General features: G+C 46.1%; 1 protein-coding gene across 6 annotated transcripts in view; it reads left to right on the top strand.

The window, feature by feature from the left end:
- The window catches only part of KIF11 (kinesin family member 11), a 271,380-nt gene that overhangs the window by 68,588 nt on the left and 184,247 nt on the right, over nucleotides 1-18,545 (top strand). For all 6 annotated transcript variants that reach the window (XM_085606145.1, XM_085606146.1, XM_085606148.1 and 3 more), the window contains 3 exons: nucleotides 6,312-6,497; nucleotides 7,455-7,579; nucleotides 7,750-7,840. In XM_085606145.1, the coding sequence (XP_085462271.1) occupies nucleotides 6,312-6,497; nucleotides 7,455-7,579; nucleotides 7,750-7,840 (402 nt within the window). The remainder of the gene's footprint in view (nucleotides 1-6,311; nucleotides 6,498-7,454; nucleotides 7,580-7,749; nucleotides 7,841-18,545) is intronic.

The following is an 18,545-nucleotide window of genomic DNA, read 5'->3' as shown; positions in this document are numbered from 1 at the left end:
TACTCGAAAAACATGAGTGGTTGAACCTCCACGTAGCTATACTCTAGGTAAACGTGGAGATGATTTTAGCTGGCAGTGCTCACCAGATCGATTACCGTGTGCACCAAAAAATAATGCAATGAATCATCAAGCTTTTATCACAGCCACATACATAGTTGGTAAGCAACCCAAGTGCTTCAACAGCTTAACATTTGTGACAAAGGTCATCTAGATTTTCAACCCTTAAAACTGGACGACACACAGGAAAGTACTGTTGTGCAAAGCTACATCTTGTTACTGCTCCTCTTTTGCTTTCTAAGTCTCCTATCTTCTGCCACAGAAAATGAGCATCAGGAAAGCCAATGGATCTGGTCTTGGCAAGTGCCAATTTATTTTCCAGCATTATTTTGGTTGTTGTGGCATATGCTCGCAATAACAAAACTACTAAAGAAACCATACTGCTAAAAGCAGCAGCCATATTCTTTCAATCAAAATTTGCTATAAAAATAATTGTATGTAATTTTTAAAGAAACAGGATGTAGGCAGGCATTCTTAGAAGAGGTATATAATGCACATCAGAGAAATGATTCTCATTGATGCAACAAAGCGGTATTATAATCAACTGTGTTAATCAGTTGAGGGAGGGTAAATACCTAACAAGTAATCGGAGTCCTTGTCAGGGTGAGCTACTTAAGTCACTGAATAAATCTGAATTAAGCCCATCTGTTAGACCTGTCAGCCCTTTGGGTGGTCCTTCCTCACCATTATTTATTTTGTCCCACTTTTGCCTCAAACCCTGTTAGTATTTTTTCCTTTTTGGGAACCACCAGACTTTTTAGTATTGATGCAGATTCAGGGAGCCATTTTATCTACCCCTGGAATTTCTGTCTGAGGGCCTGGAGCACAAAATGGTGGCCACCCATTGTCACCTGTGACATCACTGGAACCTACTAGAACCTTCTGCAACATTCTGGAACCCTGTGACAGTTGGAGGCGGTTTGGAATGTTGGGAAGCTAAGCCAGAGTTGACAGTTGGAGCTGGCAGTTGGCACCTGACTGGTGAAGAGAGAGGAGCAGAAACCTGAAGGAGGAAGGAGTGAGGCAGCAGGGGTGGAAACTTGTGCCTGGAGTGGGGTCCATAAACCCACCCTTGATACTAGTCCCTACTGACTGAGCCCAGCCTGGAGCCCTGTGGGGGAGAAAGCAAGAGAAAACCATCTTAAGGACCTGGACAGCAGGAACAGGCCTTAAAAGTAAAGAACAGCAAGTTCCTGACCTGGTTACTGGTAACTTCTTGAAGTCCAACGTCGTGAAGCCTGGAGACCTGGAGCCCGAGGTGGAGAAGCGGCGCTGACTGGAAAGCAGACGTCGTACCCGGAGCCGCCAGAGAGCGAGAGAGGGCGCCGACGGAGGTCGTGGAGAGTACCAGAGGTCGAGGAGGAAGTCACCCGAGGTCGAGTGAGCGGCGTCGACGGGGGAGTGAAGTCCGCCCTCCGGAGTCGCCGGAACCTGAAGAGAATCGTGCCGGAGGTCGGGAGTGGAGGTCGCACTCCGGAGTCGCCGGAACCCGAGGAAAGGAGCACCGGAGGTCGGGAGTGGAGATCGCACTCCGGAGCCGCCGGAAGTCGACATCGAGCCGAGGTCGCCCGACGTCATCGAACCGGAGCCGCCCGAAGTCGACATCGAGCCAAGACTGCCTGACTTCATCGAACCGGAGGTCGACATCGAGCCGAGGCCGCCGACATCGAACCGGAACTGCCTACCGGCGTCGACAAGAACTGTCATTGAGCAGAGGCCGCCGACATCGAACCGGAACCGCCTCACGGCGTCGACACGACTCCAGCTGCGTCGGAACTTCATAAAAAGGGCAGTAAGTGGAATAGAGGGCGCCTAAGGCCCTGTGAAGCCCTAAGAGACCATCCTAGAGGCTAGAGAGGTGCTGGAACCAGCTTGATAGTGCCAGGGGAGAGCGGAGACTAATACAGAGGGGTTGTGTAGTGTGGGAGAGCCAGATCTCTAGATCCCCCCCCCTTGATCTACCTCAGTTTAGGCCTCAGCCTTGACCAAGCCAAGTAGTACATCCCTCAGGTCATCCAAAACTCTACAAGCTGGGATTGGGTCAAATCATCCCATAGTACCTCAGGAATGTGAACTGATTTTCAAGTGTCACTGTTGGCTTTTATTATTTATTGAGAGCACTGTATTTATTGTATTCATTCTATTTATGGCCTCACAGTATTTATTGCCTCACAGTATTTATTGCCTCACAGTATTTATTGTCGCACAGTTTTTATTGTCTCGCAGTATTTATTGCCTTATAATATTTAATTGCCTTTCATGTAATGCACTTATATTTATGCCTTGATTATTTATGATCTACCTTATTTATTGAATCGTTAAGATAGTATTGATTTGACTTACCCTTCCACAGGAAAAGCCTTGTGTACTGTGATTGTATTATTATTTATTTAATCAGAAACTAAGAGAAAAGAAGATAAAGAGATATATTTTCAGTATAATTTTTAAGGTGTAGTGTCGTTTTTGGAACGGATGCACGCTTGGTTATTGTGTGGGTATGACGTATGCTTAGCACGGTGCCTGATCCCTGACCACTCGAGCCAAGCTACCACAGTGTATGTCTGGGAGAACACTACCACCCTTCCGGTGTGGGAGTGGGTTTTCTAACACCATCAAAAAACACAAAGTGCCAATGATAGTTGTCGCGGTTGAACGGAGCCTAGGTGTAAATCGTTTCTAACCGTAATGGAGCGCAAGTCTGATACACTAACTAGGTTCTTTCTAGATAAAGATTTTACCTTATGGTTTTGACGTTCAAGTCAAAATCCACCTCAATAGTAAGCTTCTAAAGTGAGCCTGGACCTCGGGGGAGATGTGCAGGGTGGCAGGCAGTCCACTCCAGGTCCTGTTGCCACCAGTCTGCTAGCCAGTTGCAGAAAAGGCCTTGTGTAGCCTGATGTATCACTGTAACTTGAACAGGTCAGCCTTCTTACCCTTGGAGTCTACCTCTTTGTCTGGGGGACAAGAGTTGGAGCAGATCCAGTACTTTAGGGCTCTTCTTGCGTCTCAGATAGCGGTTTCAATCCTCTTATGATTTTCCACAGGCTTAGGAGTGTTCTGAAGTTGGTACATTTAGATGCCATATTTATGCTTGGCAATAGCTAGTGGGTGGGGATAACCCTGGGAATGCTCTAACCAATGGGGTAAAGGTTTCCAGGGACTAAACCTACCCTCTTCTTACATTTTCAAGAGGGCCAAAGAGTTTGGCCACACTAATCCTGGGCTCTGAGGGCTCTGGTTGTACGTGTGGGGAGTGTACTGTGGTAATCCTAGGGTCCTACCACATTTAACACTAAAATCAAGTTTGAAGCCGTCCCTGTACAGTCAATAAACTCAGACAGAAGTCTGGTAATACAAAGAGGAGCTTTCAGCAATCACAGTGGATACACAAATTGTTTTGGCATTCTGTTTTCATCATTTTGAAGTGTGCCCCAAATGTCATAGGAATAAGCCCAGCAGACCTGTCAAAGAGGCATTGACTCTCCAGCAGGATCGGACACACTGATGTCAAAGAGAGGCCCATGTGATGGAGGCTGCTCTGGCTGAGGGAGACAATAGAGGGTGCAGGCCTGGATGTTCGCTTCATCTGCTTGTGACAGAGTAGGCCTCTTTGAAGTTAATCAAGTCCTTGGGTACTGGTCACAGACCATCCTGTCAATCACACAACAGCATTGCCCCCCACCACCCAAGGCCTTTTGTCATTGTTCTGGGAGCAAGTTCACACCAATTGAAATGCTGATATTTAGCTAGCAAAAGTAAGCAAACAAAACGGAGATGTCGTTTCTAGGGAATGGAGACCGGGCAAAGGTGACATTTTAAAAGTCCTCTTTTTAGAATATATATTACAAATCTGACTTCAGTGAATTGGGGTCATTATAAATATTATAAACGTCCACAATGTTACATTTTTAGCTTTTTCCGATGTAGAGAACATTTATTAAACTTAATCCAAGTGCTTTTCTATGGAACAGACAGCCCTGCAACAGTGTAAGTGGCTTTGAGGTTCCAGTCACTGTGAGGACATGTTTAACATTAAAAGTTTACATGTCTTACTTTTTATAACTATGCACCCTACCCTATGGGGAGTAAAGCCTACTTGGGGGTCACTTAAAATATTTAAAAGGAAGGTTTAGGTCTGCCAAAGGAGCTTATTTTGACAGGTCAAATTTGCAGTTAAAACCTGCCCAGACAGGCTACTGGTGGCAGGCATGCAGTCGTATTTTAATTGCATTTATATAGCGCTTACTATCCCCAACAAGGTGCCTAATCGTTTTTTCAGTGAGTAGCACGCTACTACGGGATACAAAAAGGATTAGTGGGGAGATTAGTATAGGGAATATGACATTAATTTGAGTGGTGGACATGTTAGACTGTTTGGATTGGAAAGGACAGTGGAGGGGGATAGAAGAGTGAAGGATCTAGAAATGTTTTTTTCCCGTTTGTTTTGAGCTCCTAGTAGGAGGAGGAGGTTTGGGATGAGTAAAGGGAAGGTGGAGGGGGGCAAAGTCAGAGAGGTTTAGAAAGGCTAGTTTGGGAGATCTGAATAGTAAGAGGTATGAGATGATGCAATAGGGGTAGAGGAGTGTAGTCTGCAAAGGGTTATTTTGCGTATCGTAGTAGAATGGGGTTTGGGATGAGAGAGTGGAGGTAGGATATATTGAGAGAGGTATAGGGTGAGAGTCTAAAAAGGGTTATTTTGGTGGTCCTAGTATAATGGGGTTTGCGTTGAGTGAGTGGAGGTAGAAGATATATTGCAAAAGGTATAGGGTGAGATGTAGGGTAGTGCATTGGAGGTGCTGAATTAGAAGCAAAGTAATATAAAGATACATAAGTCCATGGAAGGTGTATATGTATAAGGAAGGCAATATATAAGTAGATTTAAGTTGTATTGTATAAACTCAAACTCTCAAGTGTTGCTGTATGTAAAGGTTTTTTTGTAATTCAATAGTGAAACAATTGCAAATAAATAATTGATAAAAGATGTATTTATTTAGTCACCTATATACATGTTAAACATAAAATAATATAACCAGAAGTAATATTTACATTTATTAAGCAGAACTAACGAATATCGATACAATTTAAAAACCTATTTGTTTCTAAAAAGCAATACACGTATGTAGATAGACATCTTTAGTCCAAATAAATGCTTCCATACAGAGGGATATGCTGTATATTTGAATGTGGTGGTTATGTGGGGAAGAGCCAACTCTTGAGTAGTCTTCTGAAGATAAGGTAGTCATCAGTGGATCTTATATTTGGGGTTAGAGTTCCATTCACATTGTCACTGTAGTGGATGGCAAAATGGGTGCAGCAGTCCACTAGTGCCTTTTTGTTTCTGGTGTTTAAATTTCAGGCCCTGGGTACACCTTGGTACCATATACTAGGGCCGTGTAAGTAAGTTAAATGTGCCAGTCAGGAGTATACCAATCTTCCTTTGTTGAAAGGGGGCGCACAAGCACTTTACCACTGGTTAGCAGGGGAAAGCGCAGAGTCCTACAGACAGGAAAAATAAAGTTTAGCAAAAAAGCTAAATAAGTCCTTAGTGAGCCTAAAGAAAGGGTAAATTTACAACGGGTGCTATTTGCTTTGCAGTACTATAAGCTGAAGGCATGGCTTAAGCACACAAAGGTGCTAAACGGCATAGAATAGAAGAAAATACTTTATATGAACTACAGTCATGTTTATGTAATTGTAAGTGTGCCAGCCATGGACAGATAAGGTTTCCGCAGGGCAGTCCAAAGTGCTTCTAGAAATGTCAGTAAAATAAGGTTTACCTTTTTTCTTTTTCAATTTTTAGTTTTTGATGAAAGGGATGAAGGATTCTCATCCATGAATGCAAAGTGTTGGATACGTTTCTGTGCGATAAACGCTAACACAGTGCACTTTGATTCCCCATGGAAATGATCCATTCCATAGCTCATAGATAGTGTTTGGAAAGCTGATGCAATACGAACGTAGGCGTTGTTTAGAAAAAGGACTAGTGATGAAGCGTAATTTTGTGCGTAATGCTTTTATGCACCATAAATACTCATTATGCAATAGAAAGGTTAATTTGTGTTTAAATATAATTCTGATGCATGGTCCAAGAGCAACGAGTAGTAAAACACCAGTCTTTCTTGCTGAACATCGAATATGTATGGCACAAAATGAAATGGTCGGTTACTAGTTGACAATACCTTGGACTTCAAATTAGTGCTTTATAGCAATTCTTAGCTACTTGCCTTTTTTCAATTTGTAACTTATCCTTACAGGATCCACTTGCAGGTATCATTCCACGAACGCTGCATCAAATTTTTGAAAAACTTTCAGAAAATGGTACAGAATTCTCAGTTAAAGTATCCTTGCTTGAAATCTACAATGAAGAACTTTTTGATCTTTTGAGCCCATGCCCAGATGTTAGCGAGCGGCTGCAAATGTTTGATGATCCCCGTAACAAGGTATCTATTAACTTAACTTTATTCAATCTAGTCTACGTACGAACACCTTAGTTTAAGATCTTTTCTCCACAGTGGCAATCTTAAAAAGTTTGAGGAGTAACTGTTTCAAACATCGATTGCCTTTTTATTTTTGCCTGCCATTTTATTTTAAAAAAACAAACACACTGTTATTTAGCACAAGGGATCCAAAGGCATTGTAGTTGCATACTAATTATGGGGTTCATTTTTTAGAGGCTTGCCTTGGACTAGTAGGAACTAACATCCAGAGTACTGATGAGGGGGAGGGCAACATTTATAATTGAACCATTCCTGAATAAAGTAGGAGATTATTCAAATTGATTGTTAGGGCACAGAAACTCATTGGAATGTGTATATGTAATGTCATTTTGGATCAGCAGTATGCTTTGTAGGATGCTATGTCCAGCACACTTTTAGTGGCCATTTTTCTTCTATGTAAAAATGTGAAGTTTTCCTTGTGAAATTAAAACAACCAATTCAATATAACTTGCATATCTCAGTGATATTTTTATTCTTTGCTATGCATTACTATAGTTTTCACTACTTATCCCACGTACATCTCCCCCCCACCCCCCCCCCCTCCTCCATCATTCACTCCCACTTCTTTCTATTCATTGTACTTGTGTTTTAATCTTTACCTCGGTCTGTTCTCAACATGATCTGCCACACTATTTCCCAATGTTTCATTAAATGTCTGTCACCCCCTTCTTACACTATGACTCGTATATATATATTTTTTTAATGTGGCTGGTGGACCCAATATAACCTTTTTTTCCTTTTACCAGATCCAATCTGGTTCCTACAGTTTTGCTTTTTCTATCTGCTAATCTTGCCATCATTGTCATAACCACAACTTGTGAAGCTATGCAAACATCTTGGTCACAAGTGCAGTTGTTCCATTCCGCCAACTGGCAGGTTAATTTGTTATAATTATTTTAGAGGGGCGTGATCATTAAAGGCTTGGAAGAAGTCACTGTGCACAACAAGAATGAGGTGTATCAGATTCTGGAGAGAGGAGCAGCAAAGAGAACTACAGCATCCACACTGATGAATGCATACTCCAGGTATTCACTTTCTGGAACACTGTTTTGAGTTTATTAATTTGAATTCATCTTAATAAATTGGCTGATGAAAACAAAGGTCTTTTATTTTGTTACATTTATGCAATTCCCACATTAACGAAGTTCTCCGCATCTTCATCACTTACTTTGTCTGTACTTTCTCTCCCACCCAGTCGATCCCACTCTGTGTTTTCCGTTACTATCCACATGAAAGAAACAACAGTTGATGGTGAAGAACTTGTCAAGATTGGAAAATTAAATTTGGTGAGTTTGCATCCCACATGGATGCTAAAACAGATTCTTTGAAGACACTGTCTAAGCAAATTTGCTCATGCTTGAAAGCTCTTCTGTTTTTTTGTTTTTTTTAAAGCAATTTGGGTCATGCGTTTATTTTTTTGCATGTCTTCGTGTGGGTATATAGGAGATGCTATTGCCAAATATAGGCGGCTTGCATTCCACTAACACTACTGCATTGTGTGGTTACACGTTAAAATCCTTTGCTCTGATTTACCTGGCCTAATTTGGTGAGGGCATCTCTCGTCCAGTACAACAGTTAAAATTCCACTTCTTTCTTGGGAAGAGCCTGCATTACCTGTCTTTTAATTTTCACCAAAGTTCATAGTTTCAAGTAAGCACAACCAAGATCCTTTAAGTTATTTATATCCAGTTTTGTTGCGCTCATTTCTATATTTTTTAAAGCTTTATTTTCTCTTGATGCACACAAAGTATGCAATAATTTTAGCTGTGAAGGCTGTTCATGTGAAACACTTTTTGATTTGGGGTTATGCAGTCGTTTTGTTATCAATCCTGCGACTAATTCTTATTCAAAGTATTTTTTTGATAGACCGCTTTTCCAGAGGACACTGGTAAAGGGAGTACAATAGGCTGGATATTACTCTTATTTATAGTGTTTGATAATGGCAGATGTGGAGAAAGCACTATTCTACATAAGTTATTTATCTCCACTCCCATATTTATTATTCTTTGATACCGTTTGCAATCGTGCCATCATGATGAAGTATTCCGCGTTCGATTTCTTGCCCCTAGTCCGGATACTTCTGGAGCTCGAGTAACCAGGTACCGACGGCTTTTTTTTATCCCTTAGAGGTCAAGTTTACTACCCTTGGTCCCATTTTCTAAAAACCACATCGGTTAAATTTTGAGATTGCTGCCCTTGCTTTCTTTCAAAGAGAAACTATTGACCAGTGTTTAAAGGTGAGCCTTTCCTATGATCTGAATAGACCTAGCAAGCTTCCCATATACAATGTTGGGAGTGGGTGCGATTTGCTCGAAGTGACTGAGACCCATTTATTTCTGAAAATATACAATCAGTTTTTCAAAGTGAATCATTCCTTCTCTTTGTGAAGCGACGCATGTGTCCGAGATCTGGTTTGTCTGTAGCCTTCTAACCTTTCGCCCCATGTATGTTGCTCCATACTCTTTACTTATTCTGTCTTGTAGTTCAAGGCACTGAAATATAGCTTGCATTGCAGTAGGCTGTTTTAGAAGGTGGGTGTATGCGAACCATTTCATCCACCCCTATACCTGCAGACAACACTTTTCTGATCCCAAATCTTTTGTGTTTGATGCAGGGGTTTATTCACAGAACCACGCTCACCTTGCTCACAAGCTCAAATGTAAAATGAAATACAAGGCAGCATGTCTTTTCTTTCTAAGCACCCAGATCTGGCACTGTATCCCTCTGAACAGCCGTAACGTTCCCTCGATTTAGGAAAGAGTTGAAGAAACGCCTATTTAAAGAACACTACATCACAATCTTAAAACTAGCTACCACACTTGTTGCTCATTAACTTTTCTTTGACCCTGTACAGTGCTCTGCTGCCTTTTGGATAAAGGCAAAAAGAACTATTGATGGACAGAATGCAGAACAATAATCATACATCCACCCCAGTACAGAGATCTGGGCCTAAATTCATCGTTTTTTTGCTCACCATGCCATTCCAGTTTGGACCCAGCCATATGCAAATCAGTCTTGACCCTGTGCCCAATGGGAACAGTCCAGCCCGAACTGCCAGGCCAGGTCCTCCCTGGACTGGAAACAAGCATCCTAGGACCGGTTTCGGGGGTTTCACCCCTCTTCAGCCAGGATAGCTTGATTCCAGTGGCATGGAGAGCACGGGACTCACGTCTGAGCATTCCCGTCCCACTCGGGGTGACAAATGGATAGGGTCACGCTGTAGAAATACCCCATACTTGCATAGCGCTTGAGCCACTCCCCCCACCCCCCCCCCACCCCCACCCCAAAGGATTGGTCTTGCGTGTGACGAGGATTACATATGTGCAAAAGATAGACTGTAATAGTGTCTTTAGTTATGGAGCAAAAGATTATTTATTTTGTGGGAGTTGTGGTAAGCCATCCATTTCTAATCCATAGATGTGAGGGAACAGTAGTGGTTTTTATTCCCATCATCTCCTGGGCTGGAAGTCTATAATCAAAGACCAAAGAGCCCATATAGGGGGTGCTGTGGGAGCATGTTGATGGTTCTGACTTTGCATGTGCACTGATCCTCGTCCTTTCTCAGGAACATCCCTTTGAGTGGAGGAACCAAAATAGTGCAGACAAAAGGAACTTTGGCAGAAGGAATAGTTTGTCTAGTCTCTGAGCCATTTTTATCTTCATCTGTCCGATTTGCTCACCCACTTTTTGCGTGGAAAAGTGCAATTTTGACGAAGTGCACTGGCTTCCTGCTAACCAGGTCCCCAGTGCCAATCTCTTTACAAAAATGTACAATTGTATCTCCAATTGGCAGTACTTTTAGCACTCCCTATAAGTCCCTAGTAAATGGTACCTCTGGTACCTTGGGCAAGGAGGCTAAAGAGGGTCCCTAAGGGCTGCAGCATGATTTGTGCCACGCTAAAGGACCCCTTACGAAGCTCATGCAAACTGCCAGTGCAAGCTGCGTGTCTTGGTGGAGACAAAATTGAAAACACAACATGGCACACAGCCTGTGTGCCATGTCAGCAGACACTGCATGCAGTATAGGTAAGTCACCCCTCAAGCAGGCCTTGCATCCCTAAGGCAGGGTGCACTACTGCATGTGTGGACATATCTGCATAAGCAGATATGTCCCTGTGCTGGTCAGTCCGAATGCTGCCAGTACAAGTTATCGGGGAAGCCATTTTAAATACATGTGCTGGACACTGGTCAAAAAAGTGTTCCACAGCTCCATGATGGCTTCACTGAAACCAAGTGTGTTTTGGATCAAACCCCTCATATTAATAAGCCCACACTGATTCCAGTGCTGAAATTAATACATGCACCCCGAGAGCCCCTGAGAGGTGGCCCCTGTAAACCTGGCAACTACTAGTGTGTTGACTAGTCCTAGCCAGCCTGCCACCACAGATGAGTTTCTGACCCCCAGGGGTTAAGGCCTTTGCTCTCAGGAGGTCAGAAAAAAGCCTACTCGGGCAGAGGGTGTTTACACCCCCTGCCCCGACCCATAATGTTGACCTGCAAATTAGCATTCAAAGGCGGGGGGGGGGGGGTCTTCAAAGAGCCCACAGCCCTTGGTATTCCAATCTGGCTCCCCTCACAGGACAGGATGCCAACTACCCACCCTTCCCCTGTGTCCAGGGCCCATTTGGCACCTGGACAGGCGGGAAAATTGGTAGTTCACCTTCAGGCTTGTTCCACCCCTAAGGTGGGCAACCTGAAGTGAATGCAAAAGTTCAGAGTCTGCCATCTTTGTGATGGCAGAATTAAGAACTCTGGGGAAGGGTTGTGCCCACCTCCCACAGGGAGTGGTCATAACGGGGGCGTAGTGACCCCAGGAGTCAGCCCATTGGCTACTACCCTATCCTAAAGCCCCTAAATCTAGTATTTAGGGGAGCCCTTGGTGCCAAGAAATCAGATCCTGCTTACCTAAAAGTACTGAAGACCTGTGAAAATCAAGAACTGTGTTCTCCGTTCGCGATGATTGCACCAAAGTCAACTCACCCTGTAAGCTCCTGTGCCTCCAAATGCCTGGGAGGATCACCAGCACTTCTGCCAAGACTCAGGAACTCTGGAGCAGCGGATCTGCTTCACTGCACCCTGCAGTCACCAAAGAAAGAACTCTGAGGACTCTGGCCAGTACCACTGCACCCTTTGCTCCAAGCCCGAGCTGAAGTGGGCCAGCGGTGCCTACCTAGTCTCCCAACCCTCCATAGAAGAAGCCCACTTTGGGTTTGCCAGGAGGGGACTACTCGACGCAGCTTGCGGCCTCTGTGTGCAGCCCCCTTGAACCATAGTGACTTGACTGTGAAAAACCAGATGTCTCAAGACACCTGTAGGAAGCTGACTCTTTATGTGATATATCAAAAATTTGATATACTGTGTAAAGCGTGCAGGGGTTCCCTTATGAGGGGACATTGCATAGCAAGACAATCGCAAAGTGCTCTATTGGTGGGAGTGTGATTGAGCAGCCTTAGGCGTAACACGGAGGAGTGCAAGACATTTGTAAATGCACACAATGATCAATAAATGACACACAGCAGCACCAGTGACGCCAACAGGACCCGATGACGGACACGAGTTGTAACGCGCACATACTGGAGTCTCCCTATAGCAGTGTTCGCCCCGGAGCACAACTCTAGGACAACACAAGGGAAGTAATCACGGCCCCCGCACCTCTAGTCGCCAGCCACCATGACACCACGTACACCTGCATAACAGACATGCTCTCCCTCCCACGTCTGCTGACTGCCCCCGCGCCCCGAATCAATACCCCAGTTTAATACCCAGGTTCCAAGCCTAAACACGCCGGCAGAATATTACGACTCCCACAAGCTCCATGGGTAGACTTAACTCCTAAGCCAGGACACAGGCCTACAGGCACACTACAGGACACATACAATCAACTTAGATGGCCTTAATATATGTGTGTACTGGAACTGTAATGATGTTTAGTGGCAGTTAAGTAAGAACCACCAATGTAAAATCAATTACCTACACCATCTGTCTATCTATGCAAGTACAGGATATTTTTATTCTCCAATGTATCTAACCTGTTAAAACCTAATAAATATTTTATTTAAAAAGATCAATAAATGACACACACAACCCAAGGAGATCCACACCAATTTCTGAAAATAGCAAGTATCTTTATATAAGTTTAGGCACAAAGAAAAATTGTTCAGGTAAGTTTTTTTTTTTTTGTAATTTATTTTTTATTTTTTTGAAAATACAAATTCTTTTCCCTTTAAAAAGAAGACAGTGCAATTTGAGTTTTGCAATGTTATACTATGGCCGGAAGAACAAGTTCCACAAACGGGTACACTACATCGACTTACAGGACCAATCTCCAGGAGTTTAGGTGAGTGGTGGGCAGGGTCCAAGGCAGCACCAGCAGTAAACCACTAGCAGCATACCACTATCTCCCCGAGTGCAGCCAGGTGCAGGGTGCGAAACAGCATCAGGATCTCAATAGGGTTCTATGGAGATCGGTCACTGCGAAGAGAGTCTACAGGCTCTTGATTGGGAGACCAGTCTGGATGAATCAACATGTTCCACACTTGAGATACTCGGGAGGTAGGGATGCCTCGGCTCCTCTTCCCCACAGCTTGGGGGCAATGGATGCAGAGGTATCTTTAGGCCTCTGGTTTTCTTACCAGAATCAGTCGAGGAGGCCTGTGTGCAGAGGCTGCAGGCGACGTCGGGGAGTAGAGGGTTGAAACCATGATAAACTCTGGAGGAATTGTCGACACCAGTGGCCCACTCCAACTCGGGCAGACGGTGACTGGTGCAGTGGTGTTTTCAGCTGTTGGGTTTTGGCGGTTCTGGAGGACTCAGTCTTTCCTTTGGAGTTTCTTCAGAATAGGTACACTGCTCACAGGAGGTCTTGGTCTTTATTGAGGGCAGGCAGTCCTCCCAGGTTCTAGAGGCACACAGCTGCAGGACGAGTCATCTTTGGCGTAGATTAGACTGAGAACGGTAGACAGGTCAGCTGGACTGTAGCAGTCAGGTGCTCTCTTCAGTCTTCTTCTTTTGCCGATCTTCGCGTCCTCCTTCTTTGTATGTCAGGATCTCCTCCTCTGGCGCCAGGGGCTCCCCTAATTACTGATTACATGGCACATTGGCGACCAAGTTAACACCAAAGGAGTACCCTAAGCGGCACTAGGGCAGCCGGGTGCAGTTTTGAGGTCGGTGCCCTGTTGAATTCAATGGAGATTCTCCGGGACAAAGAAACACTGCAGGCTCGGGGACTAAGATCTTCCAGGAGTGACCACCACTTCAAGGGTTAAGTTGGGATGTGGAGGGATGGTTAGGCACCACTGGGTTGGGCACACAAGGCCGTGGGGCGACTGGTGCAGGGGTGCCTTTGGACGTCGGATTTTCTTACCCGCTCTGGTCGTGTTGTGGAGGTGGAGGGGTTTAGTGTCTCCTGGATTGAGGCTGCAGGAGTCGTCTGGATGCTGGAGGCAGGTCAGGGGTCGCCGGATCTCGGGTCAGGATCGCCGGGGGGGGGGGACCTCCTCGTGGTGCTTGTTCACTCAAACACAGGCCGGGCTTGGCGGGTGCTTAGTGTGTTGGATTCGTGGTTTTAGGTTGGCACCGGAAGCTGCAGTTCAAACACGTCCGGTGTTCACAGGAGAAGCAGCTTGTAAAGGGAATGCAGGTAGGTTCTCCGGGATTTTTGAGGTTGCTGGCCGCTGGGCACGCCGGGGTTTCGCAGGAGCAGGTTTGAAGGGAGACAGGCCTGTAGGGTTGGGGCCAAGTCAGTGGGCGTCGTCCTCTTGTTAGCTCTGCACGGCTTCTTGTCCTTTTCTTGTTGCTGGATCTAAGGAAGGAAGGTTCAGGGTGCCCCTAAATACTAAATTTAGGGGCGTTACAGGTAGGTAAAGGGCAGGGACCAATGGGTCCCTTCCCTGGGGTGGGTACACCCCCTATTCTGCCACTCTCAAGTGGGAGGGGGGGGGCAGGAGCCTGTCCCTGGTTGGCTAGGTCCCACCATCCTCAAGATGGCGGGGACTCGAGGTTGTGCTTAACCTGCCTCCCCCACCTTAGGGGTGGAGTTGGCAAGAGGTGGGCACACCTCTCTTCCTCACTTGTTTTTCCCACTGGTTCTCCGGCCAAAGTGGGGGTAGAACCAGTGCGGACCAGTTGCTGAAAGCAGCAAATGGTCTGGAGAGGCTCACAAATGCGGCATGCCTTTGAAGCTTCCCCTTTGTGAACCCTGCCCATCCTGGGGGAGGAGGCTTGGCACCTCGTCCCAGGATGTGCATTGTTTAAGGCCCCTGAGAGCAGCAGGCTCTCGAGCCAGGGGTCCAGAAATATGTCTGGTGATTGCAGCCTTATCAGCCACTCAGTCGGGACACTAGAAGTTGGTCGAGTTTCAGGGGGAATTTCTAAGATGCCTTCTGTGTGCGTTTTTCATTAAATCCCACACTGGCATCAGTGTGGGTTTAATGTGCTGAGGAGTTTGATACCAAACTTCTCAGTGTAGCTATTATGGTGCTGTGGAGTTCGTAATGACAAACTCCCAGCGCCATATACTCTTAATGGCAGCACTGCACTTCCAATGTCTAAGAATGGACTTACACACTCTAGGGGTACAGGTCTCATGCGCCTGTACCCTCACCACTGGTATAGTGCACCCAACTAGAGGGGTGTCTGATCTATGTTAGGGCAGTGGGTTGTAGCCATTGCACACAGGGATGTGTGTCATGTCGATTCTTAACTTTGTTCTGCACCAAAACACGCAGCTTGCAAAGGCAGTGTGTGAGTGTAGTGGTACGGGACCTCTAAGGGTGGCACAATAAGTGCTGCAGCCCTTAGAGGCCTTCTCTGGTCACAGTACCCTTGGTACCTGTGGTACTGTTTACCAGGGGCTGACCTGTGGCCAGAGATACCAATTGGGCTTAGTTTTGGGGAAAGAACACAGGCCCTGGGAGCCTGATTGGCAGGGACCCAGGGCACACCAAGTAAAAGTGCATCAGTAGTCTGGCAAAAAAGTGGGGGGGGGGGTTACTGCAACAGAAACCCACTTTCCTGCAGTTTGTCATAACGAACTCCTCAGCACCATAATGGCTACACTGAAAACTGAACGTTTGGTATTGGACTTCTCAGCACATTAAACCCTCACTGATGCCAGTGTGAGATTACATGAAAAATGCACACAGAGGGCATCTTGGAGATGTCCTCTATAAAATGACCTTCCACTAGTGTCCGGGCTGAGTGGCTGCTTTCAGCTGCCACCACCAGACATGTTCCTGGACCCCTGGGTTAAGAGCCTGCTGTTCTCGGGGGGCCTGAAACAATGCACATCCTGGGACGAGGTGCCAATCTCCTCCCCCAGGATGGGCAGGGTTCACGAAGGGAAAGCTGCAAAGGCATGCCGTGCTTGTGAGCTTCCCCAAACCACTTGCTGCTTTCAGCAACTGGTCCCCACTAGCTCTGACCCCCACTTCGGGCGAGAGAACCGGCGCGAAAAACAAGTGAGGAAGAGAGGTGTGCCCAACTCTGTCAACTCCACCCCTCAGGTGGGGGAGGCGAGGTGAAGCACAACTCTCAGTCCCTGCAGATTGGTGGGGGGGGGGGGGGGGCAGACCACCATTGAAAGGCTTATGCCCCCCTCACACTGGAGGGTGGCATAATAGGGGGTGTAAAGCAGAAACAAGGAGATGATGGACGGAGCACAAACTTTTCGGACACTAATCCCCTGTCCCCGATTTGGGTTGAATCCATCATTCTTAGCTCACTTCACCACCTCAGTTCAGACCCGGCTTATATGCAAATCAGTCTTGACCCTGTGCATAATGGGACCAGTCCAGCCCCAACTGCCAAGCCAGTTCTTCGCTGAACTGGAAACAAGCATCCTCGAACCGGTTTCTGGGTAACGCCCTTCATCAGCTAGGCTAGCTTGAATCCAGTGGCAGAGTTATCAAGGGACCCACGTCTGGGCATACCCTGCCAACTAATGGTGAACAAAGCTAACGCAAGTCGATGATGGATGGAGCACTGAAACCTTTTATTAGGGGGGTGTACCCACCCCAGGGAAGGGACCCATTTGTCCTAACCTTTTTACTTACCTGTAACGCTCCTAAATCCAGTATTTAGGGGCACTCCTGAACCTTGCTTCCTCAAACAAGAACCTACAAGTAGAAAAGAAGGATCGAACAGCCGTGCCAAAGCTAACGAGGAGGATGCCCACTGACTTGGGCCCAGCCCTACCGGCCTGTCCCCACCTCGGACCTGCTCCAGCGAAATCCCGGTGTGTCCTGCAGCCAGCAACCTCAAACCCGGAGGACCTGCCTGCTTTCAATCCCAAAGACTGTCTCCCGTGAACACCGGATTTGTTAAAACAGACTCCAGCTCTCCAAGGATCCGCGGGTTTGCACCACTCTGCACCCCACGGCCTGAGTTCGAGTGGCCCAACACCAAGAGGTGGTCCCCACGGCGATCCTGACCCGAGATCCGGGGACCCCTGAACTGCCTCAAGCCTCCAGCAGACGCCTGCAGCCTCAAACCAGAAGGTCGTCCCCCCTCCAACCAGTAGCTGGTGAGAAGATCCGACCCTAAAAGGCACCCTGCCCCAGATGCCCCACGGCCTTGGGTGGCCCAATCGACGGTGCCTAACCAACCCCCCAAGATTCCAACTGACCTCTCAAAGTGGTGGTCGCACCTAGAAGACCTTCGTCCCTGAGCATGCAGTGCTTTTGCAAACCGGAGACTCCCCATTGAAAGCTACAGGGCTTCCGATGCCAAACCAGCACTCTGCATCCAGTGCCGCTGAGGGGCCTCTTTTGTGCTGGCCTAAACCCCCATTTGCCCTTAGCTTAAGTCCAGGATTTTTGCTCCTGCAACTCAGTGGCCTGCTCTTCAGCAGCCACCTCCCAGAGGCCCCCTATCCCCCATTGGATAACATTGGGCCTCAGCACTCTGCGCCCGGCCCCCCCTAGTGCCGCTGAGGGTGTAACAAGAGTGCATCCTTGACTCTGGGGGGACCCCTGAGTCTAACCTCAGAATACCAACTCCCACAACAAAGTACTTACCTTTTGAACCGATAACACTAATTTCCTCCATAGGATAACATTGACTGTTTTTCTATGAAAAGTTTTTAAGTGTGGAGTTGGAAAACCTAAGAAATCCTTTTAAACTGTAACTAAATAACCAAAACACGTTCACCTGTTTACAGGTAATGTCCTAGTGCAGTATCCACGTATACTGCACTGTGTAAGAAAGGTAATCTGAAAAGTAACATACATGATAATATACTAAAAATCCTATGTTAATAATAATAATAATATTATTTCTCCAACGGAGTGTCCCCGTGCTAGGACATTGCAGAATGCGGCAACAAGCATCAACTCCCGCCCCCAGCAGCCCACTGGCCCTAAGATTTGAGAATGCCTACCAACAGCGCTAGCACCAATCCCCAGGGGGAGAGTGAAAGGGCCAGGTTTTCAGTTTGTTACAAAGCATTCTCTCCGATGGATATGTCCTCAGTTCCATACGAAGGTTATTCCATAGCCTTAGCAAAGCATGTGTACTGTATTCTGAAAAGCATTGCATGAACAGAAACCTTCCTGTAATCAAATCAAACTACATTTATATTTGCAATCCAAACTGTTTACATACTGCATTACTACTGTAAAGTATTTATTGCTTACCTGTCTCAGGCTTGCTTGGTTCTAGAAAATAAAATGACCAAAAGAATATTTTTGTACAGAAACAATTGGTCTGAAGTTCAGTCTTTGAGTGTGTGAATTCATTTGCTGACTGTGTGTTCAACAAATGCTTAACACTGTCCACTGATAAAGCCTTACTGCTCGACCACACTACCACAAATCGAGAATGAGGTGCTATCTACTTTACCTCTGCCTACCTTTTGGGTTCCACTGGACTCTGTGCACACTATACCTCACTTTGGTATAGCATATACGGAGCCAGCTTCCTACAGCCCTTGCATGTAATATTCAGCCCTACCTTAGGGCTGTTAGGCCTGCTGTAGGAGTGACTTACAAAATT

Source organism: Triturus cristatus, chromosome 1_2 (assembly GCF_964204655.1).
Source record: "Triturus cristatus chromosome 1_2, aTriCri1.1, whole genome shotgun sequence".
Taxonomy (NCBI): Eukaryota; Metazoa; Chordata; class Amphibia; order Caudata; family Salamandridae; genus Triturus; species Triturus cristatus.
This window is presented reverse-complemented; position numbering and strand designations above follow the sequence as displayed.